Source organism: Petromyzon marinus, chromosome 16, assembly GCF_048934315.1.
Source record: "Petromyzon marinus isolate PM22_M1 ecotype Great Lakes invasive population chromosome 16, UKy_Petmar_22M1.pri1.0, whole genome shotgun sequence".
NCBI classification, from domain to species: domain Eukaryota; kingdom Metazoa; phylum Chordata; class Hyperoartia; order Petromyzontiformes; family Petromyzontidae; genus Petromyzon; species Petromyzon marinus.
In genome coordinates, this window is record NC_133682.1 from 7,978,490 (window position 1) to 7,993,483 (window position 14,994).

The 14,994-nt window shown below is 45.7% G+C and overlaps 1 protein-coding gene across 8 annotated transcripts; it reads right to left on the reverse strand.

Moving 5' to 3' along the window:
• Positions 1-308: 308 nt before the first annotated feature.
• Positions 309-14,961, reverse strand: NAXD (NAD(P)HX dehydratase). 8 transcript variants are annotated; one of them, XM_032955297.1, is made up of 11 exons: positions 14,750-14,941; positions 9,486-10,024; positions 7,898-8,039; positions 7,173-7,218; positions 5,619-5,707; positions 4,610-4,718; positions 3,845-3,895; positions 3,458-3,562; positions 2,673-2,796; positions 1,973-2,093; positions 309-1,449 (listed from the first exon to the last, which is right to left on the reverse strand). In XM_032955297.1, the coding sequence occupies exons 2-11, from the start codon at positions 9,952-9,954 to the stop codon at positions 1,299-1,301; spliced, it is 1,407 nt and encodes a 468-aa protein (XP_032811188.1). In that variant the 5' UTR covers positions 9,955-10,024; positions 14,750-14,941; the 3' UTR covers positions 309-1,298. The 8 variants fall into 8 exon arrangements, with proteins under 8 accessions (XP_032811188.1, XP_032811187.1, XP_032811189.1 ...); XM_032955296.2 differs by lacking the exon at positions 14,750-14,941 and adding an exon at positions 11,468-11,579; XM_032955298.2 differs by lacking the exon at positions 14,750-14,941 and adding an exon at positions 11,434-11,450.
• Positions 14,962-14,994: the final 33 nt, after the last annotated feature.

Sequence of the window (14,994 nt, forward strand, 5' to 3'; positions counted from 1 at the left end):
ATGTATGTGATTGGTTCATAAGATCCTGTAGCCATTATAGATTGTACATGTACCACAATGGCAGATTAATAAATCGATGCTACCATCCATATAAAAAAACTATTGAATTGCGGAGGGATTAATTTTTATCCTTGCCATCAGCTTAATTTAAGCTAAATGCAAGTCCCCTCTGTTCCTAGTTACAAATATTTTTAATAAACTATTTCTTGCATACAAATTATATAACTGTGTGCAGGAGGCAATGCATAACATTCAAATAGCGCAAACACCACCATGGTGACAGGTGCAGGGACAATCAAGATGGTTGCTTAGATTTTCAAAACATTTATTTTCAGTTTTGTACAACTTTTAAATCTGAGTGATATAGGACAGCCTGAATAGTACCCATTGTTTGGCATATTATAAACACGTAGCTATCATTGTGTATTTAATCACCACACCCAAATACATCTTGCACATCATAAGAGTGTTGATGAAGGTGTGGCAAAACCTTAAGATAATTTGCCAAACCAAATTGCTGTTTACTTCTATGTAAAAACTGCACCTCTCCTCAAAAGCGGCTGTGTAATGCAGGCTATTTAAATTTTCCACTAATGATCAAGTTCACCCTGCCACGTTCAACAGAACGAGACTGAAGGCAACATTTTCTCAGGAGGGGTGCCTCCCCCTCACCATTAGCACTGCTTGCTTCATCCATTTGAATGTTTTAAATCCTGCTGTCAGTTATAATTAAGCATGGCCATATCCTGTGGGATTTGTGCACAGTATCAATTCGGTTGGAGAAACACTGCAGTTAATGCTCTGGTTTATATTGCAGGAGGAAAAAATGTGTCTTACTGTCAATTACGCATTAAATAAAACTTGTAAATCATCACACTTTCCCTAGAAAGGGTGGCACTTAAATTTTGAACAAAACCATTTCACCCCCAAATGTCATCCTTACACAGCACAGGTTAGCGCTTTTCTATACTCGGTGTAAGAAAAAAGCAAAGATTTAATATGCCTCCGATTTAAAGCTTTCGTGACTGCAAGGATTCATCTTCTTTGGTTCTTTCGGTAAAGTCACGTAGAATGAGAATAAAATAAAACAATAAAATTCTCACGACGTTTTTTGGCCACAACACAAGTAGCCTTGTGTTGTGGCCGAAACGTGAGAATTTTGTTTTATTTTATTATTTTATTCTCATTCTACGTGACTACCGAAAGAACCAAAGAAGATTTAATATGCTGTTTGATCGGGGCTGTCCCATGTGCTTGGGTGAGCAGTATGGGGTGGGAGGTCAGGCTGGAGAGCGCAATCAGTCCCCGTAGAGCATGCGGAAGGCGGGCCCGATCTCGGCAATCATGTCCTCGGTGGTGGTGGAGCGGCCGTGCTTGAGGAAGGCTTGGCGGTTGCACTGCCGCGTTAGAGTGCACGCTCCGTACGCCCCCAGCAGCGTAGGGTTCACGCTATGGGAACACACGCGCTCGTTGTGGCTTTGTGGTTGCACAATTGAACAAAAACAGGACACTGGATATTTCAAAAATATGTTAAAACATTCTTGAATATCACTTAGTGCTACCTTTTTAAAACAACATATACAATAATCATGCTTTTGGCAAGGGCGCTTCATTGCAGACGGTGGCCAGAATTTTAAAACAAACTTAGATTTGGAGAGGGCATCTTGCAAGTTACTTTGTGACACCTTAAAAAGTAGTAAATGCGAGACTTGCTTGGAGCTATTTTTTATTGTCAAATACTGTTCGAGACTTTAAATAGCAAAACATTTAATGAACTCAATACAATTCTGGGTGCATCAACCTTTTATAATATAACCAGTGAGTTCTAATTTTGACTTAGAAATTAAATTAATTTATAACCAGATGACACAAAAGTCTTGTACAATTTAGACTTGAATGCGTGCTTGATCAGCTTTAGCTTGTTGGTATTTGCGAGTGTGAAATGCCCGTGATATGGGGGCACATTCATTACCCGTTGGAGATGGTGGGGTTGGCGGCGAGGGCCCAGTAAACCATGATGCCCGTGGCACCAGAAAGGAGGTCGCCCTGGCCACCGCACCTGCGGAAGCTGCCTTCGTGCTCACACACGAGCACTGATGAGATAAGCGGCACAGGGCAAAGCGCCGATGTGTTACCGTGGAATTGCACGATCAGGGGTGGAGCCCCCATTTACTTCTTCCAGACACGAGCTGCTGCATTTGCTTTGCAGCATGGTAGCTTTTGAGCAGTGCAAATGACTTGCACCAGGCGCAGTGTAAAGAAATGTGTAATTTTAAACCACTACCAGCTGCAATTTTAGCTATCAGAATCTTTATCCTGGAGAAATCTAATGAGCTTTGAAGCTCTTTCACAGATATCCAGTAGTCTTTCACAGATGTCCAGTTTCAAGAGTATTTTTGATATGCATGCATATGTATGACATCACGGTTGAATCAGACTTGGAGATAGCATCCAACTACAAACTTTGGTGAACAAATCTTTTTTGAGGTTTCTACAGCCTGTGGTGGCCGCAGTGGTCACTGTATAATAAAATAAACTGTGGTGGAACTGCACGTAGTTTAGAATGGAAAAAAAGGACCAAACTGCTTCTGTCGTGTACTTTGCTGGTTCAACAACATTAGTTATATAGTGTTATTCAGGATAGAAGCCTCAACTGCAATACAGTAACTCACCGGTCTCCCCGTCCGACACCAGGTCTTCCTGCCCTTTCTGCACGATGGTGACGTTTCCCAGGGCGAGGCACAGCTGCGTGAGCGCCGCGTATTTGTTCCCTTGCACAGCCGTGCCCTCTCCCAGCTGTGGGCCAGACTCAGCATGACCACAAAGGATGGCGTCATGTCCGACGTCGCGATACTAATGCACACCTGTCCGTCACCGGTGTACACTCCCTGTTGCTGGGATTATATAGCTACCAAATTCATGGGAGGCTCAACTGCGACACATGGTGTGTTGGCAGTTTCTCCAGCCATCAGCCGTCAACTTTTACATAGCCACACTTAACCACTTGCTCTCTTTGACCTTGACCCCACCAAATATGTGAATCCATTCGCTACTTAGATAGCCCCACCCTTTGCCTGTAACAAGCGTCAATAATAAGGCTAGAAAATTTTACAATGGAACAAAATCCTATTTTTTTCAAATGCTTTTGGACAGGCTTTTTGAAACTTGGTCTGTCTTGGCCAAACCAAGGCATTTTGGTAGTGGCCTTATATAGTTTTAACAAGTATGACTGCTGAGTATTGCTCCATTGGTAGAAGCATTGCTCTCGAGAGATGGTGAGTTCAAGTCCAGATCATTATGCTGGTCATCACCTTCAACTTATTAAACCTAATTGCCATCTTAATCGTCAACATTTAATCAACTGTCAACATTTCACATCATCGTCATTACAAAATACAATAATCAGATTAACTTCATAATGGGTGTAACCATTTTCATTATCATCATGATCCCTCACGGTCGTCTGCTGCAGCCGGTTGAACTCAATGGCGTTGGGGGTGAGGATGATGAACCGGTGTCCATGTATGAGAGCAGGGTTCTGTGTCACCAGCCACAGGCCATCCTGTCACATGAAATACCACGAAAGAGAGAGCAAGCTGATGGGAGTGCCCTTTTGCTAAAATGTCCACTTGTTTCATATATTTGTTTTAATTGAAGGGAATAGTTTTACATCATAGAGTAACCTGTTGAATTGCATTCATGGTGCACCAACAGCTGTATTAGTTTTAGATGTATTTCATTCACAGCATAACAAAGTTATCAGAATTCTGCACTATCTTCTGGCTGCAGATACATATGGTCAATATACACATGTGGGAGTGTGCATAACAGATTGTGTACTTACAGCATCAATGACAATAGGAATTCCTTTGCTCTTTGCCTTCTCAATAATAATCTGTTCAGAAATGGATGAAAAAGAACATCAGTTCCCAATACATCCGGAGAGACCTGGCAATTGTAAAAAGGTGCATCATGTCCACAGAGCAAAATGCTACCAGGATTGTATAGTTGATATTCACCCTTTTTGGGAAAAAAAACATGCATACCAAGCATAAACTGAACTTGTAAGACAACCGGCCTGGCCTTTTTTTACCCAGTGACCGGAATTTTACTGACCTGCACGTAATGAAGTGGGCACATCTGTTTGTCGGCGTCATCAATCTATTTCATTAAGAGCTCAGTGGAAATCGTTGGGGTTTCAACGCACTTGTTGCCATATGAAGTGATCATGCATGGACAAGGTCATGATATGAACTCTGGACTAGAGTCCTACATTAGTCGGGTGCCATTTTTCATTAGCTCATGTTCATCACATCATGTTCACGTCATGTCCAGCCTGCATCTGAATAGGCAAGCTTAAAAACAGCTGTGGCCCGCTTCGCAGGTCACCCGTGGGTACCTGACCTGATACACATCACTATCTTGGACTCATAAAAGTGAGCCCAGAGAAATCTCCTTATCTCCTTATCAAGGCCAAGAATCGTAGTAACTGAGTGCCATGATGAACGAGTCATTGTGTGTGGCCGCTGAAGCTCAGCGTTTTCCTCGCTGGGTTTTCTATTTTGCTTCAGACTGGTGCCCGCGTGTTCCCGGGCAACCCAAGGCTGACCTTGACATTCTCCAGGATCTCGGGGTCACGGCCGAGCCCTGGCCCAACCACCAGGGAGTTAAGACGTGGCAACCATGTGTCCATCTCCTGCCCAATGTTCTCGTGGTCCCTACACAATAGGACACCGAGCACACAAACACGCACGTAACTCTCATGTGCACACTGCACCGTTGCTTCACTGAACACCGTGGGTGAAGCTTCAAGGATGAGTGGAATGGTGGTGAATTTAATTTATTCGTCATTGCTAAGATTCAATCATTGGTACAATAGTTAAGATGCAATAGTTAAGCGATTGTTACATCACAAATTCGAGAGAGGTGGCAGTGACTCGTGGAGGGCTTCCTCCAACAGTCTTTCGCACCGTACGTAGCCAACCATGCTAATCGGAGGTGCGGCTGATGATAAGGGAGTTAAGCTGCAAGGGATCATAAGAAAAAACTCACAAAACCTTATTTGATATTTGCAGCTGGTTCCTAACCACTAGCATTAAAGTGGCCGACTCATCTTTGTTATGACATTGCAATGAAGTAATTTGGCAAACGTATATCGGTTTCACATTTATAAGGGACTGTTCGTTCTGTGGCTGATACCCTCCTGTCACAAGTTGCAATTGAGCCTTTCGAAGGAGCAATTCCCCCTATAACAAGAGGAATTATAATCTCATGGCTTGTAACACCAGTTCGGATGCAGCCTTGGGTCCACGACACCTAGAAATTATGTATTTGGTTTACATGTTACATGCTCTTGCAAGACCTTAAACAAGACATGTAACATCTTACTACATATTAGGATCCATAAGTAACCTTTTGTGAGCAAATTACCTGTATGGGTTTTCCAGACCTGACGAATGAAATAATGTAAGGTAATTTCTGGGCTTCATCCACTACTGAATGTCCAATCTAGTCAATGAGGACCTCTTCAGTAATTTGGATGCCATTATTAAGTTGCTCAAGGGGCTTATCGGTGTGTGGATCATGAAGGTGCCAGGCTGTGATGGAGGTCCACTTACAGGATTGGGTGAACGATGAGCTCGGGGCTGTAGGACTTGATAACCACCGCTGTGTCCTTCGTGCAGAACACATGGGAGAGGTCGGCTCCCTGGGAGCGGGTGCACACAGAGACAAGTGAGACTGGCACGGTGTGGAGACAAGCACTGGTCAGACACTGCCAGGCAGCAGCTTGGGCATGCAGTCCCGGTGTAGTACAGACGTACACCACCCTGCCCTTAAATTTTAGATCCACACTTTGTTCGTACAAATACATACCACCACAGTTGTGTAAGTTTCACAATATATTTAATGTCATTTATTTCTCCGTTAAATATTCACGAAGTCTTAAAACTAATTTAAAGGTGGGTCCTGCATTGGAAAGTTTGGCCAATTAATGGTGAATTAAGTTGGAGGTTGGAGGAATCAAGAGGCAACAGAAAGTTTTGCATTGACAAGTTCACAACTCATTTGCTGTACTGCCATCTCCTGGCCACCTTAAGACACAGCAACAGGAGTTTCACAATCCTATGTGGTTCCACCCATCTCTTTCCTCCAAAGCACTAGATTTCAGGCTTGTGCCACTATGATTGGCTTAATAAAACCGCCACAGTTCAGGTCATTGTAAAGTCTGCATTTATAACTTAGAAGTTGACCATCCCTTCAGCTGGAGATTAAGTTCACTGGGATGGATGGCAAATTGACATTGTCTATTCTAAATTTTGATTTAAAGCTTTCGTGACTGCAGTAATTCATATTCTTAGTTTTTTCGGTAAAGTCACGTTGAAGAGAAACAACAAAATAACAAAATATATATAAAATATATATATAAAAAAATAGATGGACTAGTCCTGGGCAAACTGCCAATCGCTGCGCGTGACGCCAACGGTTTTTTAAATAAATAAATAAATATGCCGTTTTAAAAATAAATTTATGCAAACCGACACACCTGATGATGACCGTTTGAGTTATGGTTAAAACGTCGTGAGAATTTTTTATTGTTTTATATATATTTTGTTATTTTGTTGTTTCTCTTCAACGTGACTTTACCGAAAAAAACTAAGAATATTGTCTATTCTAGTTTATTGTGATCTATAAGCATTGCATGCATGAGGTTTGCACAATTATATAACTATGTAAACAGTGCACTTGCGAGTAAATATGTACGTTGATTTTTGTGGTTGTACTGTTCTTTTTTCCTGAGCGCAGATATTTTATACAGTATTTAGCACCCCAGGCCTCCCTTGCAGATGAGATGTTGTCTCAATTGACTCTCACCTGGTTATAAACTTCACGCACGTATTCACTGACATATATCTCAGCACAGCATGCAGTTCGGTCACACAGTTGTAAAACATAAAACATATATGTCCTGTTGGCAGGTTCTGCAAAACTTTCAAACATTACATATCCACTCTGACCAATTAACCACCCTTACACGGAGACCTAATATTTGTAGACATTCGACATTTTAAAATCTCCGCCTATACTTCAGTCCCCAGCGAGTCGGATATTGCAACGTTGTACTATGCCGGGTAAACTGGCGGTGGTGGAAGTGGCCGCGTGAAGTTTCTTACCACTTTCAAAGCAGAGATGGCAGCAAAATACGGTGCTCCAGCATAGCTGTAGGATACACAGACAAAAGAAAGGTCAATTGTATACATACCACAATATCTAAGTTCAACATTTGGCAAAAAAGCTATTGTTGGAATGGTAGAAAGCAAGCATGCAACAATTTGTTCAAGTTAATTCTTATGCTCACTATAATAAATGCATTACTTTGTACATCGAGTAATTGAAAATATGATTTAAGCAAATATATGCAAATGATAAGTATTATGGAACGGATTAAATTATATAGATCAAAACATTAACATAGACAAACAGCACAGCAGAAATAAGACAATACAATAATTGGTTTCTACATTGAATCCGAACAATTCATTGAATCGTGAGTTGAGGAGCAGAGTAATTTATCATTAAATGACACTAGTGTCTTATATGGTAGTTGTATTTTATTTTGAGACTCGTCTTTGGAGGAAATGCTTCACGAGTAGACTTAAAACTCGGTGACCGTCTGCCATAGATAACAAAAAAGGGTCAAGCTTGCTGACAAAAGTCATTCATTCCGCTAATTATCTAAAAGAACGTCAACGTAAACTGGGACATCTATTCGTAACGACAAAATCCACCGCAAAAAAACAAATATGGATCACAGATATGGCTACGAAGATCTACGTTTTAGTCGCAACATTGTCTGTAAAACGGGGAGAGTGAAGTTTGCGAGTGAAACAACACCAACGGGTGGAGACGTGCGAGAGTTGAATGAACCCACTCCCGGGAGCCGCCCACGATTCCGACGCGGCCGGCTTGGCCTTTGTGTTTTGAGGGAGAGAGCGGAGGAATGATGCCTCGCACTTGCTCCAGAGGGCTCGCCATCCGACCTGTACACGACAAAGAACCCCCGTGTAGGCTTAACAGCACTTGCCCCAACAGTCTGTTAGCGAGCAACTATGAAGGCCGGCACGGCACACGAGGGGGTGGGTGGCCAACACCACGCCCGGCCGCCTTTGTCTCCCCAGTGGCGATGTTTACACACCGGACCTGGTACTTGTTTGAGGCCGAGTCGACCTCGGGGAGGCCCACGACTGGTTCAGATAATCGTCACTAGTGTTGGCCATGAGTGTAAATCGAACTTGGGTTGTCGGGTTCGTAGCGCAGCGCGCTAACCACTGCACCGCTGTTCCCCACTAGCGTACACGACAAAAACAGACACACACGCACACAACTACAGGCATAAAGACACAAACATGCACAGTCGGACACACAAGACGTACACCACAGACACGATATCAATGCTTGTTTTTCAGCAGCAGTGTCACGGCTCAATTCACAAATCTATAATTGTGTCTGCAGTTAAATGTTTTTTAACATCTCTCTATAAAAACAAGTGATGAAGCTCAAAGTGCCCTCTCCTGGCACAATGTAATATGATTTGAAGCTTTCGTGACTGCAGGAATCCATACTCTTTGGTTCTTTCGGTAAAGTCACGTAGGTATAAAATAAATCACGACGTTTCGGGCACAACACAAGCATCCATCATCAGGTGGGAAAGCATGGTCTGCTGCTGAGACAGACCGCTTTAAAAGGAGTAAGTTTTAAAACAGTCTGCCTCAGCAGCAGACCAAGGCTTTCCCACCTGATGACGGACGCTTGTGTTGCGCCCGAAACGTCGTGATTTATTTTAATTTTACACCTGCGTGACTTTACCGAAAGAACCAAGGCGAATGTAATATGAATTACAGTTCATTTGAGCCTATTAAAGTTATATTTAAATGTTTATAAGCATTATAAGAAATGGCAGACCAACTGAATATTTTTTTTTATCAATTCGTGTGCCAGATTTTGACATTCTTTTCGCAATAAAGTTCGGCTCACGCTTTCGGTGTCGCATCACAAAACAAAAGTCCACTCAAGCAAAAAGTAGTACCACAGTATTGTATGACGTAACTATATCTGAGGTTCCTTTAAATGCCCATAATCCTTAATAGATGGTTACAACATCTAAAGAATATTTAGATAACATGGACAACTGAATAAAAAATTATAATTCATGTAAAGATGCTAAATTGGTAAACTAATTTAAAATAACTGTGCGGATTTTTTGCACAAGTTGCTGATGTGACCATTGGTGAGACCATCAACGCTTGAGAACTCTTGTTTACTCAGGGGTGGCTGGAATTTTTTTGATCAACCTGGGTTCTCAAATTTTTTTGCCGACTCCATGCCGACACAAACTGTGCGCCACATCTTAAGCACGTGGGATCAAGCAAAACCCGTCTCTCATGTGGGCACCACCATCAGCACTTCATCCTTCCGCTTCCCCTGACCTGTGAAGGCCAGTCGCTTGGCGTAAGTCTGCGCCGCACTCTGCTGCTGCTGGCGCCTCTTCCTCTTCTTGCCCGACTTGGACGCCTCCTCCTCCTCTTCCTCGATCGCCTCGGCCGACTCCACCACCACGGTCCCGGCCTCGGCGTGCACCGCGGCCTGCGTGGCGGCCGTGAGGATGCTGGCCGACGGGATGTCAATGGTCTCGAAGACGTACTGCACGCCCTCGGTCACGCCGTCGCTCGGGTCCGTCTTGGTGGACAGGTGCTGGATGGCGAAGGAGACCTCGTCGGGCGGGTAGAGCTTCTCGAACTCGGCCGGGTGCTTGGAGCGGATGTGTTTGCGCAGGTTGCTGGTGCTCTGGCGGTACGCGAGAAAATTCTGGCAAAGCTTGCACTGGGCCAGCTTGGTGATGTTGTTGGGAGTCTCAAACACCTCCCACACCTTGGAGTAACACTTGAGGCTGGTCATGGCTGCGTGATGCGGCCCCGAAACGTCGCCACGTGGGGCGGGCAGGGTTTCGGATAATGTCCTCCTCTTTCTGTGTGGGTATGCACGGACCTATCAGGCTAATGAGCTTGACACCTCTACTCATGTATTATTATTTGTAGCATCGCAGTGAAAGTACACAGTTGTGTATACGTATGCATGTAGAACTTCTTTCGCACCGTACGTAGCCAACCGCGCTAATCGGAGGTGCGGGGGAAGGACAACAAACTAACGCACAAAAAGGCAATTATATAACGATATAGCCATGCAAATATTATAGTACAATATTATCCTCCTGCTGTCTTGTATAATACACACGAGAGTGAGAGACTTGTTGTTAAATGCACACACACGTGTGCGCTCCACACGCCTCCCACAACACGCACTCCTCTCTCTCTCTCGCAGTGCACCGACACATCCGATATGCACCAACGCAAAACACGGTAAGCGAACGTGCACACAAGAAAGACTATGCGCAACTGAAGACACGTGCAAACAACGCATGCACGGACACCACACGCGTTACACACGTGTACCCGGCAGACACGAGCGCACACAAACACTAATCAACACGTACCGAAACGTGCGCTAACCACACGATTCAATTGCAACGCATGCTCCCGTTTGCTGAAACGAATACATTGGGAGCCCCCCACTCATGCGGCGAATGAACCACGACGCTTCGCCGATCTCGTCAAGGGGCTTAAACCATCATCATCATCATACCAACTCCGCGCTCATCCTCACGGCTTCTGCCTGCAAGCCGTCAAACAAATTGTATTCACTGCATCGCGGCGCTTTCAGAAGCCCTTCCGCGGCGAACTGTATTGGAACGCTCTTCCTTCCTATTGTTAGGAAGCCACTGGAGCTATGCACTGTTAAATACGGACTGAGAACGGGTGTGTTCAGAACTGCTTTTTTGCGTGCGTTTAGTTCGCGGTCAACTCTCCCGTCACCTCCGACGAGCGAAAGAAGTTCAACACGCATGCAAACTAGTTTACCTGACAAACCACCCAAACGATGAACGCACTGTTAACGTGTCACGTGCATGTGTATGCTATCGTGCACGCGTTGACAGTAGCCAACAGCACCGCACAGCAACCTGCACGGGGTTAAGACTCCGAACCAGACCAGAGCAATTCCCCCCACCCCCACTTCTCTGCCGCTCTTTAAGCGGCCTCCATCTCGCAGCTCATCAACCACCACTTCATGAAACCCCTCCTCTAACTCGAGCCAGCACCCTCACCCCCTCGCGGCGTTTAGCCTTGGACACACACACAGACACACACACAGAGACACACAGACAGACACACACAGAGACACAGACACACACACACAGAAAGACACAGACAGACACACACACAGAGACACACACACAGAGACACACACACAGAAACACACACACAGAAACACACACACAGACACACACACAGACAGACACACACACACAGACACACACACGTGCGAGGGGTCTCCTCCGTGCCGGGTTTCAGACCCGGGATCGAATCCTCTCGCCCCGGTTCCGCGGCTCTCGGGCCCCTTGCGCGGTCCTACAAAATGGCGTTGGAACCGTGGCGGGGCTGCTGTTTAATATTCATGAGGTGTGCTGGTGGGCGTGGCTCGCTGTGATGACGTTGGCGGTGGGGGGAGGAGGCGGGGCTTGCGATGCAGGGTCGGGGAGGGTGGCTGGTAGTCGCCCTCCAGCAACAACGAAGGCAGACGCTCACGACAACGAGCGGAGCGCCGGGCGGATAAAACGCAGCGAGTTGCCATCAGCCGGTCATCTCAGTCAGCCAACCAATGGCACCTGCCGGGTGTGTCCCGAGACCTCCTGTCTCAGCGAGCCTTCACGTGGCCTCGAAGTGCACCTAGCCTGGCACAGGCGCCGTGGTTGACGTCACCGTCACTTCGTGTTATTTGGCGTGTAAATGAGAGTTGGGGAGCGGTGGTGTAGCGGTAAGAGCGCACTGCCGCTTCGAACCCAGCCCACCCGATCGAATCCCGCTCACGGTCAACGCCAGTGACGGCTGTCTGAACCGGAGTCCTGGGCCTCCCCTAAGTCGACTCAGCCTCAAACGAGCACCTGGTGCGGTGTGTAGTAAAACATCGTCACTGGGTGGAGACAAAGGCGGCCGGGCGTGGTGCCGGCCACCCACCCCCTCGTTGTGCCGTGCCGGCCTTCATAGGGTGCTCGCTAAGAGCACTTGCCCCGCCAGTCTGTGCAGGCTACACGGGGGAGCTTTGTCTTTGTCAATAGATGTTGGGCGTGGCTTAATATGCAAACGAGTCGTGACGCTATTTTTTTTTACAGTGGCGTCCAAACACAAATGGAGTAGCGAAAAACTCAACGCATTTGTCAATAACGTGTGGCCTACAGCCGACGTTTCGGGCAATTGCCTTGCTTTTTTGTACTAGAGCCGTGCACCATGTTGATGCCACGACCTTGCCACTTGGGACCTCGCCGTGTGCAGTTTGTGGATTTTAAGTAGTTTGTTGGAACCAGCTTTCTACGGTGTAACAAGGGTTTTACCCGTGACAAAATAAAACCTAAAGTGAATACAAGTTGGTGACTGCATTTGATATTTTTTTTCCCGATGACCAATGCTTAAATTGTCATGAATAGTTACATATCAGTTCATAAATTTTGACTTAAAAAAACTTTCGTGACTGCAGGAATTCACATTATTTGGGTCTTTCGGTAAAGTCACGTAGATAGGTTCAAAGAAAATAAAAAAATAACAAAAATAACGACGGCGTTTCGATCGCAACACAAAGCGGTCTTCATCCGTGATCAGGGCCAGGCCAGCCCTGAACAAGATCCGCTTAGCTTCCGCTTGTGTTGCGATCTAAACGCCGTAGTTGTGTTATTTTCTTTGAACTTATCTACGTGACACCCAAAGAATATGAATTAATTTTGTATTGAGGAATTCATGTTACTCAACAGCTAGTAGCCAAATATTCGCATAGCAATTTTAAAGAGATTTAGAATATAATTATCGTGAGGACCCATAGTGGCAAAGTGCAGTATCCAACGCGCATTGTGCACTATCTCTGGCCTATTTATCTATTAAGGGACAGTGTCCGAAACGTCGCCCATTCTAAGTACAGTTTTCACGTCAAAAGCCACGGCGACAGCGCGGGTGGGTAGGGATGGGCGGGCCCTAGCGAAGGTAGGCGTTTCCCCCTGCCCGCACGAGCGCTCTCATTGGCCGACGCAGCGCGCACGATCCCTCAGCGGTGGCCAATGTGAGCTGCGGGACGTCAACGTAGGCGGAGCCAAAGTTATAATATATGCAAGTTAGTTGTATAGGCTCCACCCCCTCTCCCGCGTTCACGCCGCGGGACCCGGGTTGTGGATCCGGGTTCGACTACGGTTCCGGTTCCGGCGGAACCGGAGTTGTACAAGACACGTGGGTTGAGTCCACGTGGGTTCTTCGAAGTAAACACGCGGATTATATAGCCTTAGGGTAACCGCACGGGCACACACTGGGTCCCAAATTCTCCGCAGAATGTCAACGCCGCAAAGTTGAAATTCCACATTCTCATGACGATGACAAGTCCATCTACAAAGAGCGCCAATTCTCATTCGGCAGAATGTGGCTTGAACTGTGCCGAGACCCGACGCGTCTCGCTCGTCTCCGCTGCCGGATGATGACAGTTTCATCCACAGAAGCAATCGCTGTTGGTAATGCAGTGAGGAGGCTGAACGGCAAGATAATTGATGAGCGTCACATCTCCGGTGGCGCCGAGTATGGAAATTTCACAATCCGATGGCGGTAGTGGAAATTCTTCATTTGTATTGCAGGGACCGCGTTAACTTCGAGGATAACTATCGTTATTTGGGCGAGTAATTTCAACTGTCAGGATAAACAGTCAGAGTTGTATTCGCATCAACCAGTGTCGGAAAGTTACAACCGCGGGGATAAGTCCATCCATAGCGACCACTTCCATTACACCGAGTGGCTTGAACAACGGCGAGAACCCTCGCAGTGTACCATACATAATCGTGTGCTAAAGTTGTAACAGAATGGTAAAAAAAAAAACATTAAAAAACTGAGTCACCTTTGTCTCCCCAAGTAAGTACGCAGTGATGGTGTACATCATAAAATGCACGGCGTTTGTACTGTACGTATTTTGGTGGTAAACAAAGGTAACCAGCAGACATTACTAAGTGGTACTGTATATTCGGCAGTTTAGTGGTTCAGTGCATTCAGTATGTATGTGATGGCAACAGCATTCATGACGGAATGTTTTCATTGCACGTAAACACCTTAACGGTCTTTAATGCACACTAAATTGTTAAACGTGCCTAGGCTATTGACCTGCGTGACTGTGCCCGGCTCTTATCCATAATTTATGACTCACATGTGGGTAGTTTCATAAATTAGGTAAATTTTGAAGGTATGAAGTAAGTCGATGGGTTTGACACGCATCCCAGGCGTGGATGAAAAAGTAAGTTTGTCCCGAGTGCGCCCGACACTGGCATTGAGTATTTATCGATGAGCAAGTAAGCTGTACAGATGAGCCGTATCGCAGTCGTAACTGGTTGACGTACTGTACAATGCCTCGAGTGATTATACAGACAGCTTAATAATTGCCTCACATCTACAAACGTGTGCAGGCATGTGCGTCCTAAACCGCGGAGCTGCCCATGCGTCACACAATACGTACATGACACAGCACGTATAATGTTGTGATTAGTTTTATACCGCAGTAAATAAATGTACACATTGGGCTCAGCGATTCCAAGTCACCGATCCTCAATACAAATCCTCACCTTCGGCAACTGAAGAGTGGCAACGGGAACGAACCAAAGCAGCGAAAACGTTCCGCAGCCGCTCCACGCGTAGCATCCCTCGCTTACTCGCCACACTTCGATACTAAATGTCCCAAGATGATTTTACCAAAACCATCAAGGCTATAATAAGAACAAGTTTCCTCCACCATTGGCATCAATAGGCTAACGTGATTTAATTGTATACAGCGCTTAGGAGCACGTTGCCGGCCCCTGATTGGCGGAAC